General features: G+C 33.0%; 1 protein-coding gene across 1 annotated transcript; it reads left to right on the top strand.

The window, feature by feature from the left end:
* Positions 1-7,574: 7,574 nt before the first annotated feature.
* Positions 7,575-11,820, top strand: LOC139528284 (zinc finger protein 436-like). Its single transcript, XM_071324196.1, has 2 exons — positions 7,575-7,759; positions 9,131-11,820. Exon 2 carries the CDS (start codon positions 9,176-9,178, stop codon positions 10,199-10,201), a length of 1,026 nt encoding a protein of 341 aa, XP_071180297.1. The 5' UTR covers positions 7,575-7,759; positions 9,131-9,175; the 3' UTR covers positions 10,202-11,820.
* The last annotated feature ends 1,205 nt before the right edge of the window (positions 11,821-13,025 follow it).

Raw genomic sequence — 13,025 nt, 5'->3', positions numbered from 1 at the left:
AAGGGGGATAAATCTGTAAAAAAAAATATTACCGTCTTTTATCTAGTGTACGTAATGAGAGGGCCTCCGTAATGACATCCGTTTAAAAAATCTGACATGATCAGAATTTTCGAAACAATCAAATATATATATATGATGCTGGCCAAAGTGCTAGGGGTCAAGGTTTTTTTTTCTATATGTGGAAAAGGGGGGTTCAGATTTATTCAACAGGGACTTAATTTCTATCGATTCACAGTGGTCCAGGAACGTATAAGCACTGCTCGTAGAGCAACCTATGCAATGATGGGAGCAGGATTGCACGGTATTAATGGTCTAAACCCATGTGTCTCAATACACTTAATTCGTATTTACATAATTTACATAATACCACGTTTGACATATGGACTGGAAGCCATACGACTAGCAGCAAAGGATCTTACTACCATCAATCAATATTATAAGCGGCTACTTAAACAGATACAGCACTTACCAGACAAGGCTGCCGATTCCGCTTGCTATTTGCTACTAGGTGAACCACCAATTAAAGCAGAGATACATAGAAGGATATTAACAACTTTTGGCAACATCATAAGAAATTTTGATTCTATAGAACATCAATTAGCATGGCGTCAACTAGCAACAAAATCAAAATCGTCAAATAGTTGGTTTATCAATGTGAAATCCATACTGGAACAATATGATCTACCCTCATGCTACGACCTTCTTCAAAACCCACCGGGAAAATTAACCTGGAAAGAACTTGTAAAACGAACTGTAAATAGTTATTGGGATAACAAACTGAAGTTAGAAGCTGCATCTAAATCCTCTCTGAAATATGTAGATATTGACCGCCTCTCAATTGGTAAGACACACCTGATATGGAGTAGTGCTGGACAAAACACTCATGCTATAACAAAAGCCTCTATAAAATGTAGGATGCTACTTGGAGTGTATACTCTACAAGCAAATAGACATAAGTTCAACCAATATGAAGTAGAACCGACATGTCCGCTCTGTAAGCAAGGTCCTGAAGACAGAACTCACTTTTTAGTTCAATGCCAGCATCTTACTTCGATTAGACAACCCTTTATAGATGCCCTAAGCAAAGCTATCGAGGAAATGTCACCGGGATTATACCAACAAATAACATCAGAACCAAATCAGCTTACACAGATCATACTGGATTGTTCGTCTAGTCGCCTAGTGCTACCTCAATTTTACAATAGACTGGAATGTATTAGTAGAGGATTATGTTATGCACTCCATATTGCAAGTAGTACTGCTTTGGACATTCACTACAAGTAATGTGCTTGAATTACTTGCCTGCATACCATTGACATTTATCATAACTTTAAAATTATTGAGTGATTGAAACACAGTAGAAACCATCCCGCTCTTAGTGTATATAGACTTCTTCTTCTTTTTAGTTTTGAGTAATTGTGGGACAGTGCATATATATATGTAGTGCTGAGTACTCAACACTACAGTTCTCCAAACAGTGGAGGAAAGATACACACAACAACAAGTGGGGGAATCAATATTCTTTGCACATGGAAAAAAGGAGTTTACACTTTAAGAGACAAAATGTCAAGAAGAACATTATAACAGACAACTAGAAATATATTTTAGGGGGAGGGTTGGGATCCCGCTAACATGTTTAACCCCGCAACATTATTTATATATATGTGCCTAGCTGTCCCAAGTCAGGAGCCTGTAATTCAGTGGTTTTCGTTTGTTTATGTGTTACATATTTGTTTTTCGTTCATTTTTTTACATAAATAAGGCCGTTAGTTTTCTCGTTTGAATTGTTTATATTGACTTATAGTTGTTAATGTCTGTGTCATTTTGGTCTTTTGTGGATAGTTTTCTTATTGGCAATCATACCACATCTTCTTTTTTATATTACCACCAATCATATACAATTAATTAAGTATAAGACATCACGTACATGAAGCTGTCATATTGTGTCATTTTGTCCATTAAAGCATGCATTTGGTTTTCCCGTTTAAATGGTTTACACAAGTAATTTTGGGGCCCTTTATAGCTTGTTTTTCGGTGTGAGCCATACCTATAATGGTTTACTTTATAAATTGTTATTTGGATGGAGAGTTGTCTCATTGGCACTTATCATACCACATATCGGTCCCGGCACATCTTCCTATATATCTATTGGTGCTTCATAACCGCTCAAATAATCCAGTCAGTACGATCACTACATTACTGAACACGCATTACTGCCAAGTTTTGTTATAATCAGCTTGGTAGTTTCAAAAAATTAAATATAAATTAAAATGACTTCTACACCGATTTGTGCAGATTTTGTCAAAAATTCAAATCACGCCGTATCATGAAAGAATTTAGTGTAGACAGAGACATATTATAATACGTATTATATGTCTCTGGTGTAAAGACATAAATTCTCCAATAAAGTGATCAAATTATTTATCAAGCTCATCTGCATACAAAAATGGCACTGGCTACGGTTACATAGAAATGTAACAATAATAAAAACATTATTGTTACATTGGAGACTAATTGCCGGAATGCAAAGTTGGGTGAGGAACCGATTAATTACAAATGTAACAATAATTACTAAGGCTACGGTTACATTACGTTATTGTTACATGAAAAACAGCAATGTACGCTAGATTGATTAAGGGGTCATCCATAATTGTCAACCATTTTCCAAAGTGTACAAAACGTACACTCGGGGGGAGGGGGTTAAAAAATCAACATTTTTACCGTACGCTTTTTTTTTTATTTCCGAAATTTATTTCGTGTCCGTAGGCATGGTAGGAAAGGTCGATGTATATAATTGAGAATTGGCTTGGGTGTGTTTCTCTTCTTATTTCTTCTTTATTATTTTAACTTGATGATATTTATTTCGTTATCATAATTCTCCTCAATCCGGATTGAACGATTAAAAGATCAAATCATATGAAAACTAAATCTTTCAAAAATGTGAACTAGTAAAATTATTTAAACAAAAAGTTTGCAAGCATTTCTCAGTACCCCCGATTGTCAATTTCACCTGCTTTATTATAGATCGTTATCGTTTCACTCTGTTTAATAAACAAAATCGATGGAAACACTAAATTCTTTGAATGTTTTGATTTTGACAAGACGCCATTTTGTGAAAAGATTTTAAACTGGTCCTTCGATTAATTTTCTTGTAATGCATTCCAAAATAGTAAACCAGTAAACCGGAAGCAAACTTATTTTTCTTAGTATAAGCCTCTTTTAATTAGGAGCACCTCCATATGAAGTTTAACCTTAACTTAAAAAATATCCAGTATATATACATAAACCAAGGATTTGTATAGTAAGACTTACTATACAAATCCTTGGTGCCATGAATGGCAAATTTACAGGGACCTTTTAAATAGAAATACAGGCGGGAAATTTAAAAACTTTAAATGTTTTAAAACATTTCTCTTTTATTGATTGCTGTCTTGAGCTCTGATTCCACAACAACTGTCAGTCCATCCTTTACTAATGCAATATAACCATGCATTTCCCTTCTTTGATTCTTCATAGCATAATTTATGTGCCCTTTTGTTTATCTTTTGCATGCTCTAGGTGCCCTTTTTCATTGGAGTTACCATTCCCACTGTGTGATAGGGGAAACACTAATATTTGTACTCTTTATTCTGACAAAACACAAGCATCACAGACAGATGTCATCAAATAAAACAGTCAGATATGTTTTAGTTTATTTTCAATGCAAATTTCTATATTAAACTAAAATATATTAAACAGGATCTTCTTTTTATTAAGAATGATTGATTCCTCTCTTGAAATCTGAAAATGGTTGATGTACACTTTTTGAGGGAGGGTGGGGGGTCTGAAAAAGTGTACGTTTTGTACACTTTGGAAAATGGTTGACAATTATGGATGACCCCTAAACTTAAATCTTCTATAATTGTATTGCTTCATTCTTTCATATGTACTAAACAATACTTGTAATTTAATACTGATAAATTATAAAATATTATTATTCAACAAATGGTGTACAACTTGAATAGTTTTACTACGTATTAATGGTTTTGATGTTCTTAAAGATACTACTCAAGAGTAGGAGTGTGACTGTCAAAGGCGAAACATATAGTTCAATGGTTTCACTTTTTTAAAGTATTTAACTGCACACCTACTCTTATTACTGTCATACTTTGGACCAATTTTGTTTATAGTGAAAAAAAAAAAAAAAAACTTGGGATGCGTTTTAAACGAAACTGAAACAATATCAAGACATACATTTCATAAAGCATAAGCATAAAGCATAAAAGATTTATTTAAAGTCGGTTATAAATACATATAACAATACAACATAAGCTCTGTAGAGCTTTTATCCAACATACATACAGCTTTATAACTTGACGCAAATTGATAATTAAAAGCTAAGTTTGCTAACTGTAACTTAAATACTAAGAAATTCTGTATGTACACGCATCCGTGGAGGACGTAATTTCGTTCATCAAAAATGTGTCGGACTTTGAAAACAACTTACTGGATTTGTAGAAATTGTCATTGTAAATAAAAATTTACAGTAAATAAATTGTATGTTATAAATGTATGTAATAAATGTCCTCAACTTTTATTATTTAGTACATATTACTAGTCCCATCGTACATTGCTTTTTTTCATGTAACAATAACGCAATGTAACCGTAGCCTCAATAATTATTGTTACATTCGTAATTAAACAGGTCCTTACCCAACCATGCATTCCGGCATTTAGTCTCCAATGTAACAATAATATTTTTATTATTGTTACATTTCCATGTAACCGTAGCCAGTGCCTACAAAAATTTGAATATATATATATTGATACAAAAGATGATTCTGAGATGATAAACACCCTGCGAACATAACTTATATGTACCTTTTTGTTTTCATTATAAGATCCCTTTGGGTCTATTTATAACTCTAATTCGATCCTCAAAATTTGTACTTCTTAGACTAATAAATAAAAATTTGGTGGTGACTATCAACTATTCATGAAAGAAATTTGACAATAAATGAGTGACTGAATTGTTCAAGCTGAAAGCATAAACAATCCATGTAAAAGTGTACTGACTCAATGGAGGTTTCAAAGAGGCTTAACGTAAAACTAACGTTTACGCAGCGTGGTTCAATGGAGGCCTCTTACGGAGAGTTGTCTCATTTACGAATGAATTAAGTCCAAAATTCTAAAGAGTGTTTTGATTTTTATCTGATATTTATTTGAATATTTGTTAGATAACATCAAAATGACGAATTCAGAAATAAGTCTCTGGTAAAACATAGAAAATGAAAAATATATTTTCAAAATTCGGATTCAAACATTTTCACGGTCCAGTTTAATTGAGGTCTGAAGTTGGCCTGTCAGTAACTTCTAGTAGGCCTTTATTGATGTATTTATCAATGTCATTTTGCGTCGTTTCTTAAACTTTTGTTACCTATTATATTCTTACATCGGACTCGGACTTCTTTTGACATGACTTGTTCTGTGCGTATTGCTGAGTGTTTCAAGTTTATTTAATTTGGTTAGATGTATAGGGGGATGGTTGAGATCTCTCGAATTAAACAAGCTTAACCCCGACGCATTTTAGCGCCTGTCCCAAAAGCCGGTCAGGACCCCCGGGCCGTTGAAAGTCTTGCATGTGTATGTTTTTTTAATTTTAGTTGATTGATATGTTTTAGAGTTTAGTATGATGTCCATTTTCACTGAACTAGTACACACTTTATTTTTAAGGGGCAAGCTGAGGACCACCTCCGGGTGTGGGATTTTCTCACTGCGTTTTACAGGTTTTACGGGTGGCCTTTAGCTGTTATCTACTCGTTGGTCGGGTTGTTATCTCTTTGACATATCTCACCATTTTTTTGACAAGTTTCGTAACGTTCTATGATGGTTTAACTTTAAAAGTTACTGATGTATCTAAAAGCTAACTACAAAAACAAACGAATTCCATTAATGCCAGTAAATTAAATTCGGCCTTTTTAAAACATGGTATTTTGAAATCTCAGCAGTTAAATTTCAATTTTTTAAAAAGCTCGGCAAACTCGCGATTTAAATCTTTGTTTATTGTTTGCACTATACATTATGAAAGCTTGTTTGGGTCATTCTATGCTCTAGAGAAAAAAATGTAATTCGTGGCCACGACTTACTCGGTGTCCTTGGTCACGACTTATTTGTCCGTGGCCACGAATTACTATGCATACATATTGAACAGTCAAATAGACATCCTACTTTGTCAAGGGTTTTACTGATGATCGGAGGAAGACTATGTGTGATCATATTTACATTATACATTTATATTGCACAATCTAATGGACGTCCTACTTTGTCAAGGGTTTAACTGATGATCGGGGGAAGAGCTAGAGTGATCATATTTATAGTATGCATACTTACTGCACAATCAAATGGACATCCTACTTTGATAAGGGTTTTACTGATGGTTAGAGGAAGGCCCAGAGTGATATTTATATTATACATGTACATGCTGCACAATCAAATGGACATCCTACTTGTCAAGGTTTTTTCGGAGGAAGGACCAGAGTGATCATATTTATATTCACTTGTCACCCTTGACTGGTACCTTAACATGAATGGTGTCTAGTGTACTGATTTACTGACTCTCAGAGGCGGATTTAGAGGGGGGCCCAGGGGGCCCGGCCCCTCCCCCCTTTTTGGGAAAAAATTTGGTTGCTTATACAGGGAATCATTGAAGCGTGACTGGAGCCGGCCCCCTCTTAGGTCAGTCAGTGGGCCCCCACTTATGAAAATTTCTGGATCCGCCACTGACTCTGGACATGCCTAAATCAGTTTACTGTAGGTGGAATCAAGGATTTTGTATAATTATAACTATACAAATCCTTGGTCGCATTATATGTCTCTGGTTGGATGAATTAAATGATTGATGCATCACCTGTATCCAGAGTCGACTCGGCATAGTATACAATTAAGCCTAAAGGACAGTCATATATATATTACACAAGCTATAATGACACCAGCAAGAATGACGCGTCAGTTCCATCAAAGATATTTGGACAGATTAGGATCAAGTTCTGAACAAGGAAAACATAGCTTCTGCGTAAGAACCACAACTTGAATGAACTATCGCCTATCCTATTGGACATTGATAACTATGAGGCATTCAAGACCAACATCATAGCACACAGATATCCGTAAATCAGCCGTGACACAAATGTTTTTATCTACACCGTCAGGCACCGCCGCAACGGTAGCCTGCGGAACATATGATTTTAAACTGAGAGCACATATTGGATGACATAACTTTAATTTTAACATATTCGTGTGATGGATCATAACCGACTCCTTACGGATTACCCATGTAGATCTGAGACTACTATAATAGTCTCAGTGTAGATGTAGATGATGATCTAGTAAACGACATAATTGAAAGAGCAGCGCTAATTATATGTTCTGTTCTGTACAGAATTGTGCATGACTTTATACCTCCGTTATTAACAAACAAAAATAGTCTAGTATGTAGGAGTGCGCTTGAATAAAACGGCGATCCGTATCCAAGGTGTTCCATAATCGGATTGAAATATGCACAAGTAGAGAAGATGACGTTGGTTTCTTTCCCTTGACTTATATTCTCCCTTCAAAAGCAAAGTAAGATATTTTCTTTTGTTACATCTTCTGACATCGGACTCGGACTTCTCTTGAACTGAATTTTTATGTGCGTATTGTTATGCGTTTACTTCTCTACACTGACTAGAGGTATAGGGTGAGGGTTAAGGCAATAACAATCAAAACCAATGAGTAAACAAAGGTAATTCGTAAACAAAGTCAAAGGCTCGTATGCATGTATATACTTATAGAAAGAGAATCTTCCATAGATTTGATTTCTAATGGTCATAAGGGTGAAATATAATCCTTTTTGGGTGTAACCATGGCAACAATCTGCATTTCTTAGATACAAAATATAACAAAAAAGGGGGGTGAACATGTCACAAAAGTTTCCAAAATTTGGTCGAAAGCAAAATTTCAATCAATTACAGTGATACCTTTCCTGAATCCATAGGTTTATATCTTTCAAATGGTCCAAAAAAAATCTTAAGAAAGATAAAATCTTTTCTGGTTTTTGATGGCATATTTTTCCTTTCTGCTGAAGGTGTAAAAATAAACAAACACCTGAATTACTGTGATACTGTCCACTCAGCATGCTTAGATAAACTCTTTAAAGTAACTCACCTATACATGTGCTTTAGGTGTGAAGATACCTATTGTTCAGGTAGCAATACACAGTTAGGAAAAAAACTTAAAATTGACACTCATAATTTTTAAACACGCTCTTTCCCCTCCTGTCTAACAAAGAAGGCTTTATATATAAAAAGTTCATGGTTAAAGTACTCACAACTATCTTGAGGTCCTATCCCTAGTAAAGAAGTTCATGGTTAAAATACTCACATTCATTTAGCAGTGTTGCTGTTTATCAAATTGTCTTTTTTGATTTATATGTAGACTGTTTAAATACTATAGATAAGAATATGTGGCATTCATGGCAATAAGACAACTCTCAATCAAAGTTACAATGCATAAAAAGTTTACAATCATAAGTTAGAGTACGGCCTTCAACACCATGAACTCAGAGCTTGTAAATCATGTTGACCATGTTGACAGTTAACAACATTGTTTTCCTTATGTATTTTATGAACAAAGAAGATGTGAGGTATACTTCAATGAGACAAAAAATCATTTACAATTCTTGTAGATGTCATATATATAGCATATATATAGTAATTAGTATGGGATAAGTAGGTGTTAAGTATATATTTTACTGATCGATGAAAAGTGTTAATATTTTTTGTTTTGTTTTACAATATTTTTAAAACATGTTTAATGAAATAAGAAATCTATGATATCAATAAATATATGACATGTATGATATGAAAATATAAACATTAATTAAAAAAAAATGTTTTTCTTAAAAAAAAAGTTTATAGGGCGGAACGAACATTTGCTGATATATAATGCCTTAGATATATAATAAATTGATAGTATGGGATAAGAATTACCCAAACATACAGATGCATAAATTCCAAAAATTTCAAAATAAATATGTTATATGCCATGTGTGTCAATTTACAGAAAGGTATCAAAAGAGTTATCTTGTTTATACGTCTCTATTTTTTCTTTACAGAGTCGTATAAGAACACTCATACTTGAGATAAACTTTATCAATAAGATGTTAGAGGGAGGAGAGGATTTAGTCATACTCAATGGTACTCTACAGAGACACGTCATAAACACACATGCTGGTAAAACATATAAATGTGATGTTTGTGCTAGAGAATTTAGTCAAAGTTGTCACTTAAAGGGACACTTGAGAACACATACTGGTGAAAAACCTCATAAATGTGATGTTTGTTTTAGAGAATTTAGTCATAGAAGTAACGTAACGAAACATATGAGAACACATACTGGTGAAACACCTTATAAATGTGATGTCTGTGCTAAAGAATTTGGTCAAAGTGGTCACTTAAAGAGACACTTGAGAACACATACCGGTGAAAAACCTTATAAATCATATAAATGTGATGTTTGTGCTAAAGCATTTAGTCAAAGTGGTGACTTAAAGAGACATGCAAGAACACATACTGGTGAAAAACCTCATAAATGTGATGTATGTTTTAGAGAATTTAGTCAAAGTAGTAACTTAAAGAAACATATGAGAACACATACTGGTGAAACACCTTATAAATGTGATGTTTGTGGTAGTGAATTTTCTGAAGGTTCTCACCTAAAGGCACACATGAGTAAACATACTGGACATAACACTCATGGCTGTGATTTATGTGGTAAACAGTTTAGTTATCTTAGTTATTTGCAGAGTCATATGAGAACACATACCGGTTATAAACCTCATGAGTGTGATATATGTGGTAAAGCGTTTAGTCAGCATTCTAATTTAAAGGGTCACATGAGAACACATACAAGTTATAAACCTTATAACTGTGATATATGTGGTAAAGAATTTCATGCGAAATGTAATTTACAGATTCACATGAGAATACATACAGGTGATAAACCTTATAACTGTGATATATGCGGTAAAGGATTTAGTGAGCAAGGTAATATCCAGACTCACATGAGAACACATACAGGTGATAAACCTTATGAATGTTGTGAATGTGGGAAGAGGTTAAGTACGTTTGCTTGTTTACAGAGACACATGAGAATACATGAATCAGACAATAAACCTCATGACTGATTTTTTAGTTAATATGATCCTTCTTAAAAAAATCATTAGAAATAAGGCAGGGTACTCTTACAGTGAGTTGCTTATAGGTGTTACTGTAAAAGTTTACCTATAGCTCAACCTGTTTTTAAAATTGACAACACAATAGGGACATTAAATTGACTAGTTGGTATTGTTAGATTTAAATCTACCTTGATGCTACCTGTAAAGATTTTTATTCACCTAACCCAAAGTTTCAGCATGCTTTTTTCCTGAACTTTTTCTTACCTAGGATTATTCTATTAAAAAATTGATAGGGAAGAAAATAGTTTTGGTTTTCATTGTTTTAAATCCCTGATATATATAATTTATCTATTTTTTACCTAAAATTCTAAATCAGTAAAAGATTAAATTAAATATGTATTACTATGTTTGAAAATTAAACTGTTTTTACACACTAAATGCTTCATTAAAATTCTAACCCTTATATACAGTATTGTCCAGCTGCCAGTGAAACAAGAAATAGCTGTTCAGGTGTTTACAGTTTAAATTTTCAGATGGATATGTTGTTCATTTCTTCACATGTCCCTTCAAGATTTTCATTTTGGATTATTATTTGCAATGTTTGAAATCTTTTGGTGTCATTGTGCATACAATATTGGATTTATTTTATTTGAATTCACTTCTTAGATTTTTTATAGCAATTTTGCTTCTTAAAATGTGATGTGTTTTTTTCAAGATTTTATTGTCATGAAGGACATCAAGGAGGAAATAATTCATTCAAACTGTTTTGTGGGGCTTACATATGATGTTGTACATGTAAAATTCGAAAATAAGTTTGGAGTATACCTTGCTGTGTTTTTCTTTGAAATCTATTATAATATTAGTGGGACTTTTGTGCATAAAATGCTGTGTTTGCTCAAGGAAATTCAAATTTTCATACGATGGGATTTAGTTATGTTAAAGATTAAAAAATTTCAAAATTGGAATTCAAGTAGGAGATATAGTGTGAGTTCATCCAACATGTTTCTGTGGCTTTAAATGTGATTTTAAAAACATTCATTATTAATTTGGGATCTATTACAAACTTAAGATGATTTACCATTTAAATGGGATCTTGGAAATGAAATAAAATGTTGAATTAATGCAGTGGATATAGTCTAATCTAGTGATAAAGTGAAAAATGAAAGTAAAATATTCTAAAATATTCCTAACGTGGGGAAATGTTTTAAGTGAATGTGAAATTGGAAATAGTCATTATAAAATTCTGGATCAAATATTGTTTGATTTGGAAATTTATAATAGGAAATGAAATAAAATGTTTACTGCGGATATAGAAAAATCAAGTGATATATAGTAAAAATATAAATAAAATATTACAAAATATTTGTAAAGTGAGGATAACTATTTGGAATATAGTAATGGAAATGATAAAAAAAAATTACAAGATTCTGAATTATGTATAGATTCTGCACCTGTTAAATTAGGATGTATATCATGGGAAGTTAATCAGAATTTATACTATGGATTTAGAAAAAAATCTAGTGAAGTAGTGAAAAATGAATAAAATTGGGAATTATTTAAAAACTTTGGAATTCTGGATGAGATGTCAAATATCAGTGTAAAAAAATAAATGAAATTGTTTATTCAAATATGATTTTGATGTTTCATAAAGTGAGTGAAATATTACGACTGGATTATTTAGGGTATTTAAAACACTGCTAGTAGTGGCTATGCAAACATTAAGATGAAATGTAGTGCATTTTAGGTCATGCAATTTTAAATAAACTGCAAGAAAATAACATATATGATATAGTCATTCTTGTTTGGCTTGATAACTCCTAATATTTTGAATGACAGTAAAATAAAAATCTCTCAATAGAATAATCCTAGGTAAGAAAAAGTTCAGGAAAAAAGCATGCTGAAACTTTGGGTTAGGTAAATAAAAGTTTTTACAGGTAGCATCAAGGTAGATTTAAATCTAACAATACCAACTGGTCAATTTAAATGTCCCTATTGTATTGCCAATTTTAAAAACAGGTTGAGCTATAGGTAAACTTTTACAGTAACACCTATAAGCAACTCACTGTTTTGTAATAGCTTGTTTGTTTGTATATATTGTGAAGCTGTTTTTATACAACTGCCAAAAAAAATTTCGATCGTATTATGGTATGATGTCGTTGTCTGCAACGTCGTCATCCGAAGACACATTTGGTTTCTGGACAATAACTTAAGTTTAAGTGAATAAATCTCTATGAAATTTAACAAGATGGTTCAATACCACAAAGGGAATTGGGATTGATTTTGGGGAGGATGGTTCCATCTATTCAGGAAAAAGGGGCCCAAAAGGGGCCTTAAACAAGCATTTTTCGTCGAGCTTGCGACTTTTGTCGCAGAAAAAAGTCGCAGAAACCTTGACATATGGATAGTGATCTGTCCAATGTCCTTGACCTCATTTTCATGGTTCAATGACTACTATTTTTTGTAATGTTAAATTCTCCCTTATTATAAGTAATAGGATAACTATATTTGGTATATGCGTACATTGCAAGGTTCTTATACCCGTCAGACAGTTTTCACTTGACCTTGACCCCATTTCATGGATCAGTGAACAAGGTTAAGTTTTGGTGGTCAAGTCTATATCTCAGATACTTATCATACTATAAGCAATAGGTCTAGTATATTTGGTGTATGGAAGCACTGTATGGTGTACAGGTCCAACTGGCAGGTGTCATCTGACCTTGACCTCATATTCATGGTTCAGTGGTTATAGTTAAGTGTTTGTGTTTTGGTCTGTTTTTCTTATACTATATGCAATAGGTCTACTTCATTTGGTGTATGTAATGATTTTAAGGTG

The sequence above is a fragment of the Mytilus edulis genome, chromosome 6 (assembly GCF_963676685.1).
Source record: "Mytilus edulis chromosome 6, xbMytEdul2.2, whole genome shotgun sequence".
Classification (NCBI taxonomy): domain Eukaryota; kingdom Metazoa; phylum Mollusca; class Bivalvia; order Mytilida; family Mytilidae; genus Mytilus; species Mytilus edulis.
This window is presented reverse-complemented; position numbering and strand designations above follow the sequence as displayed.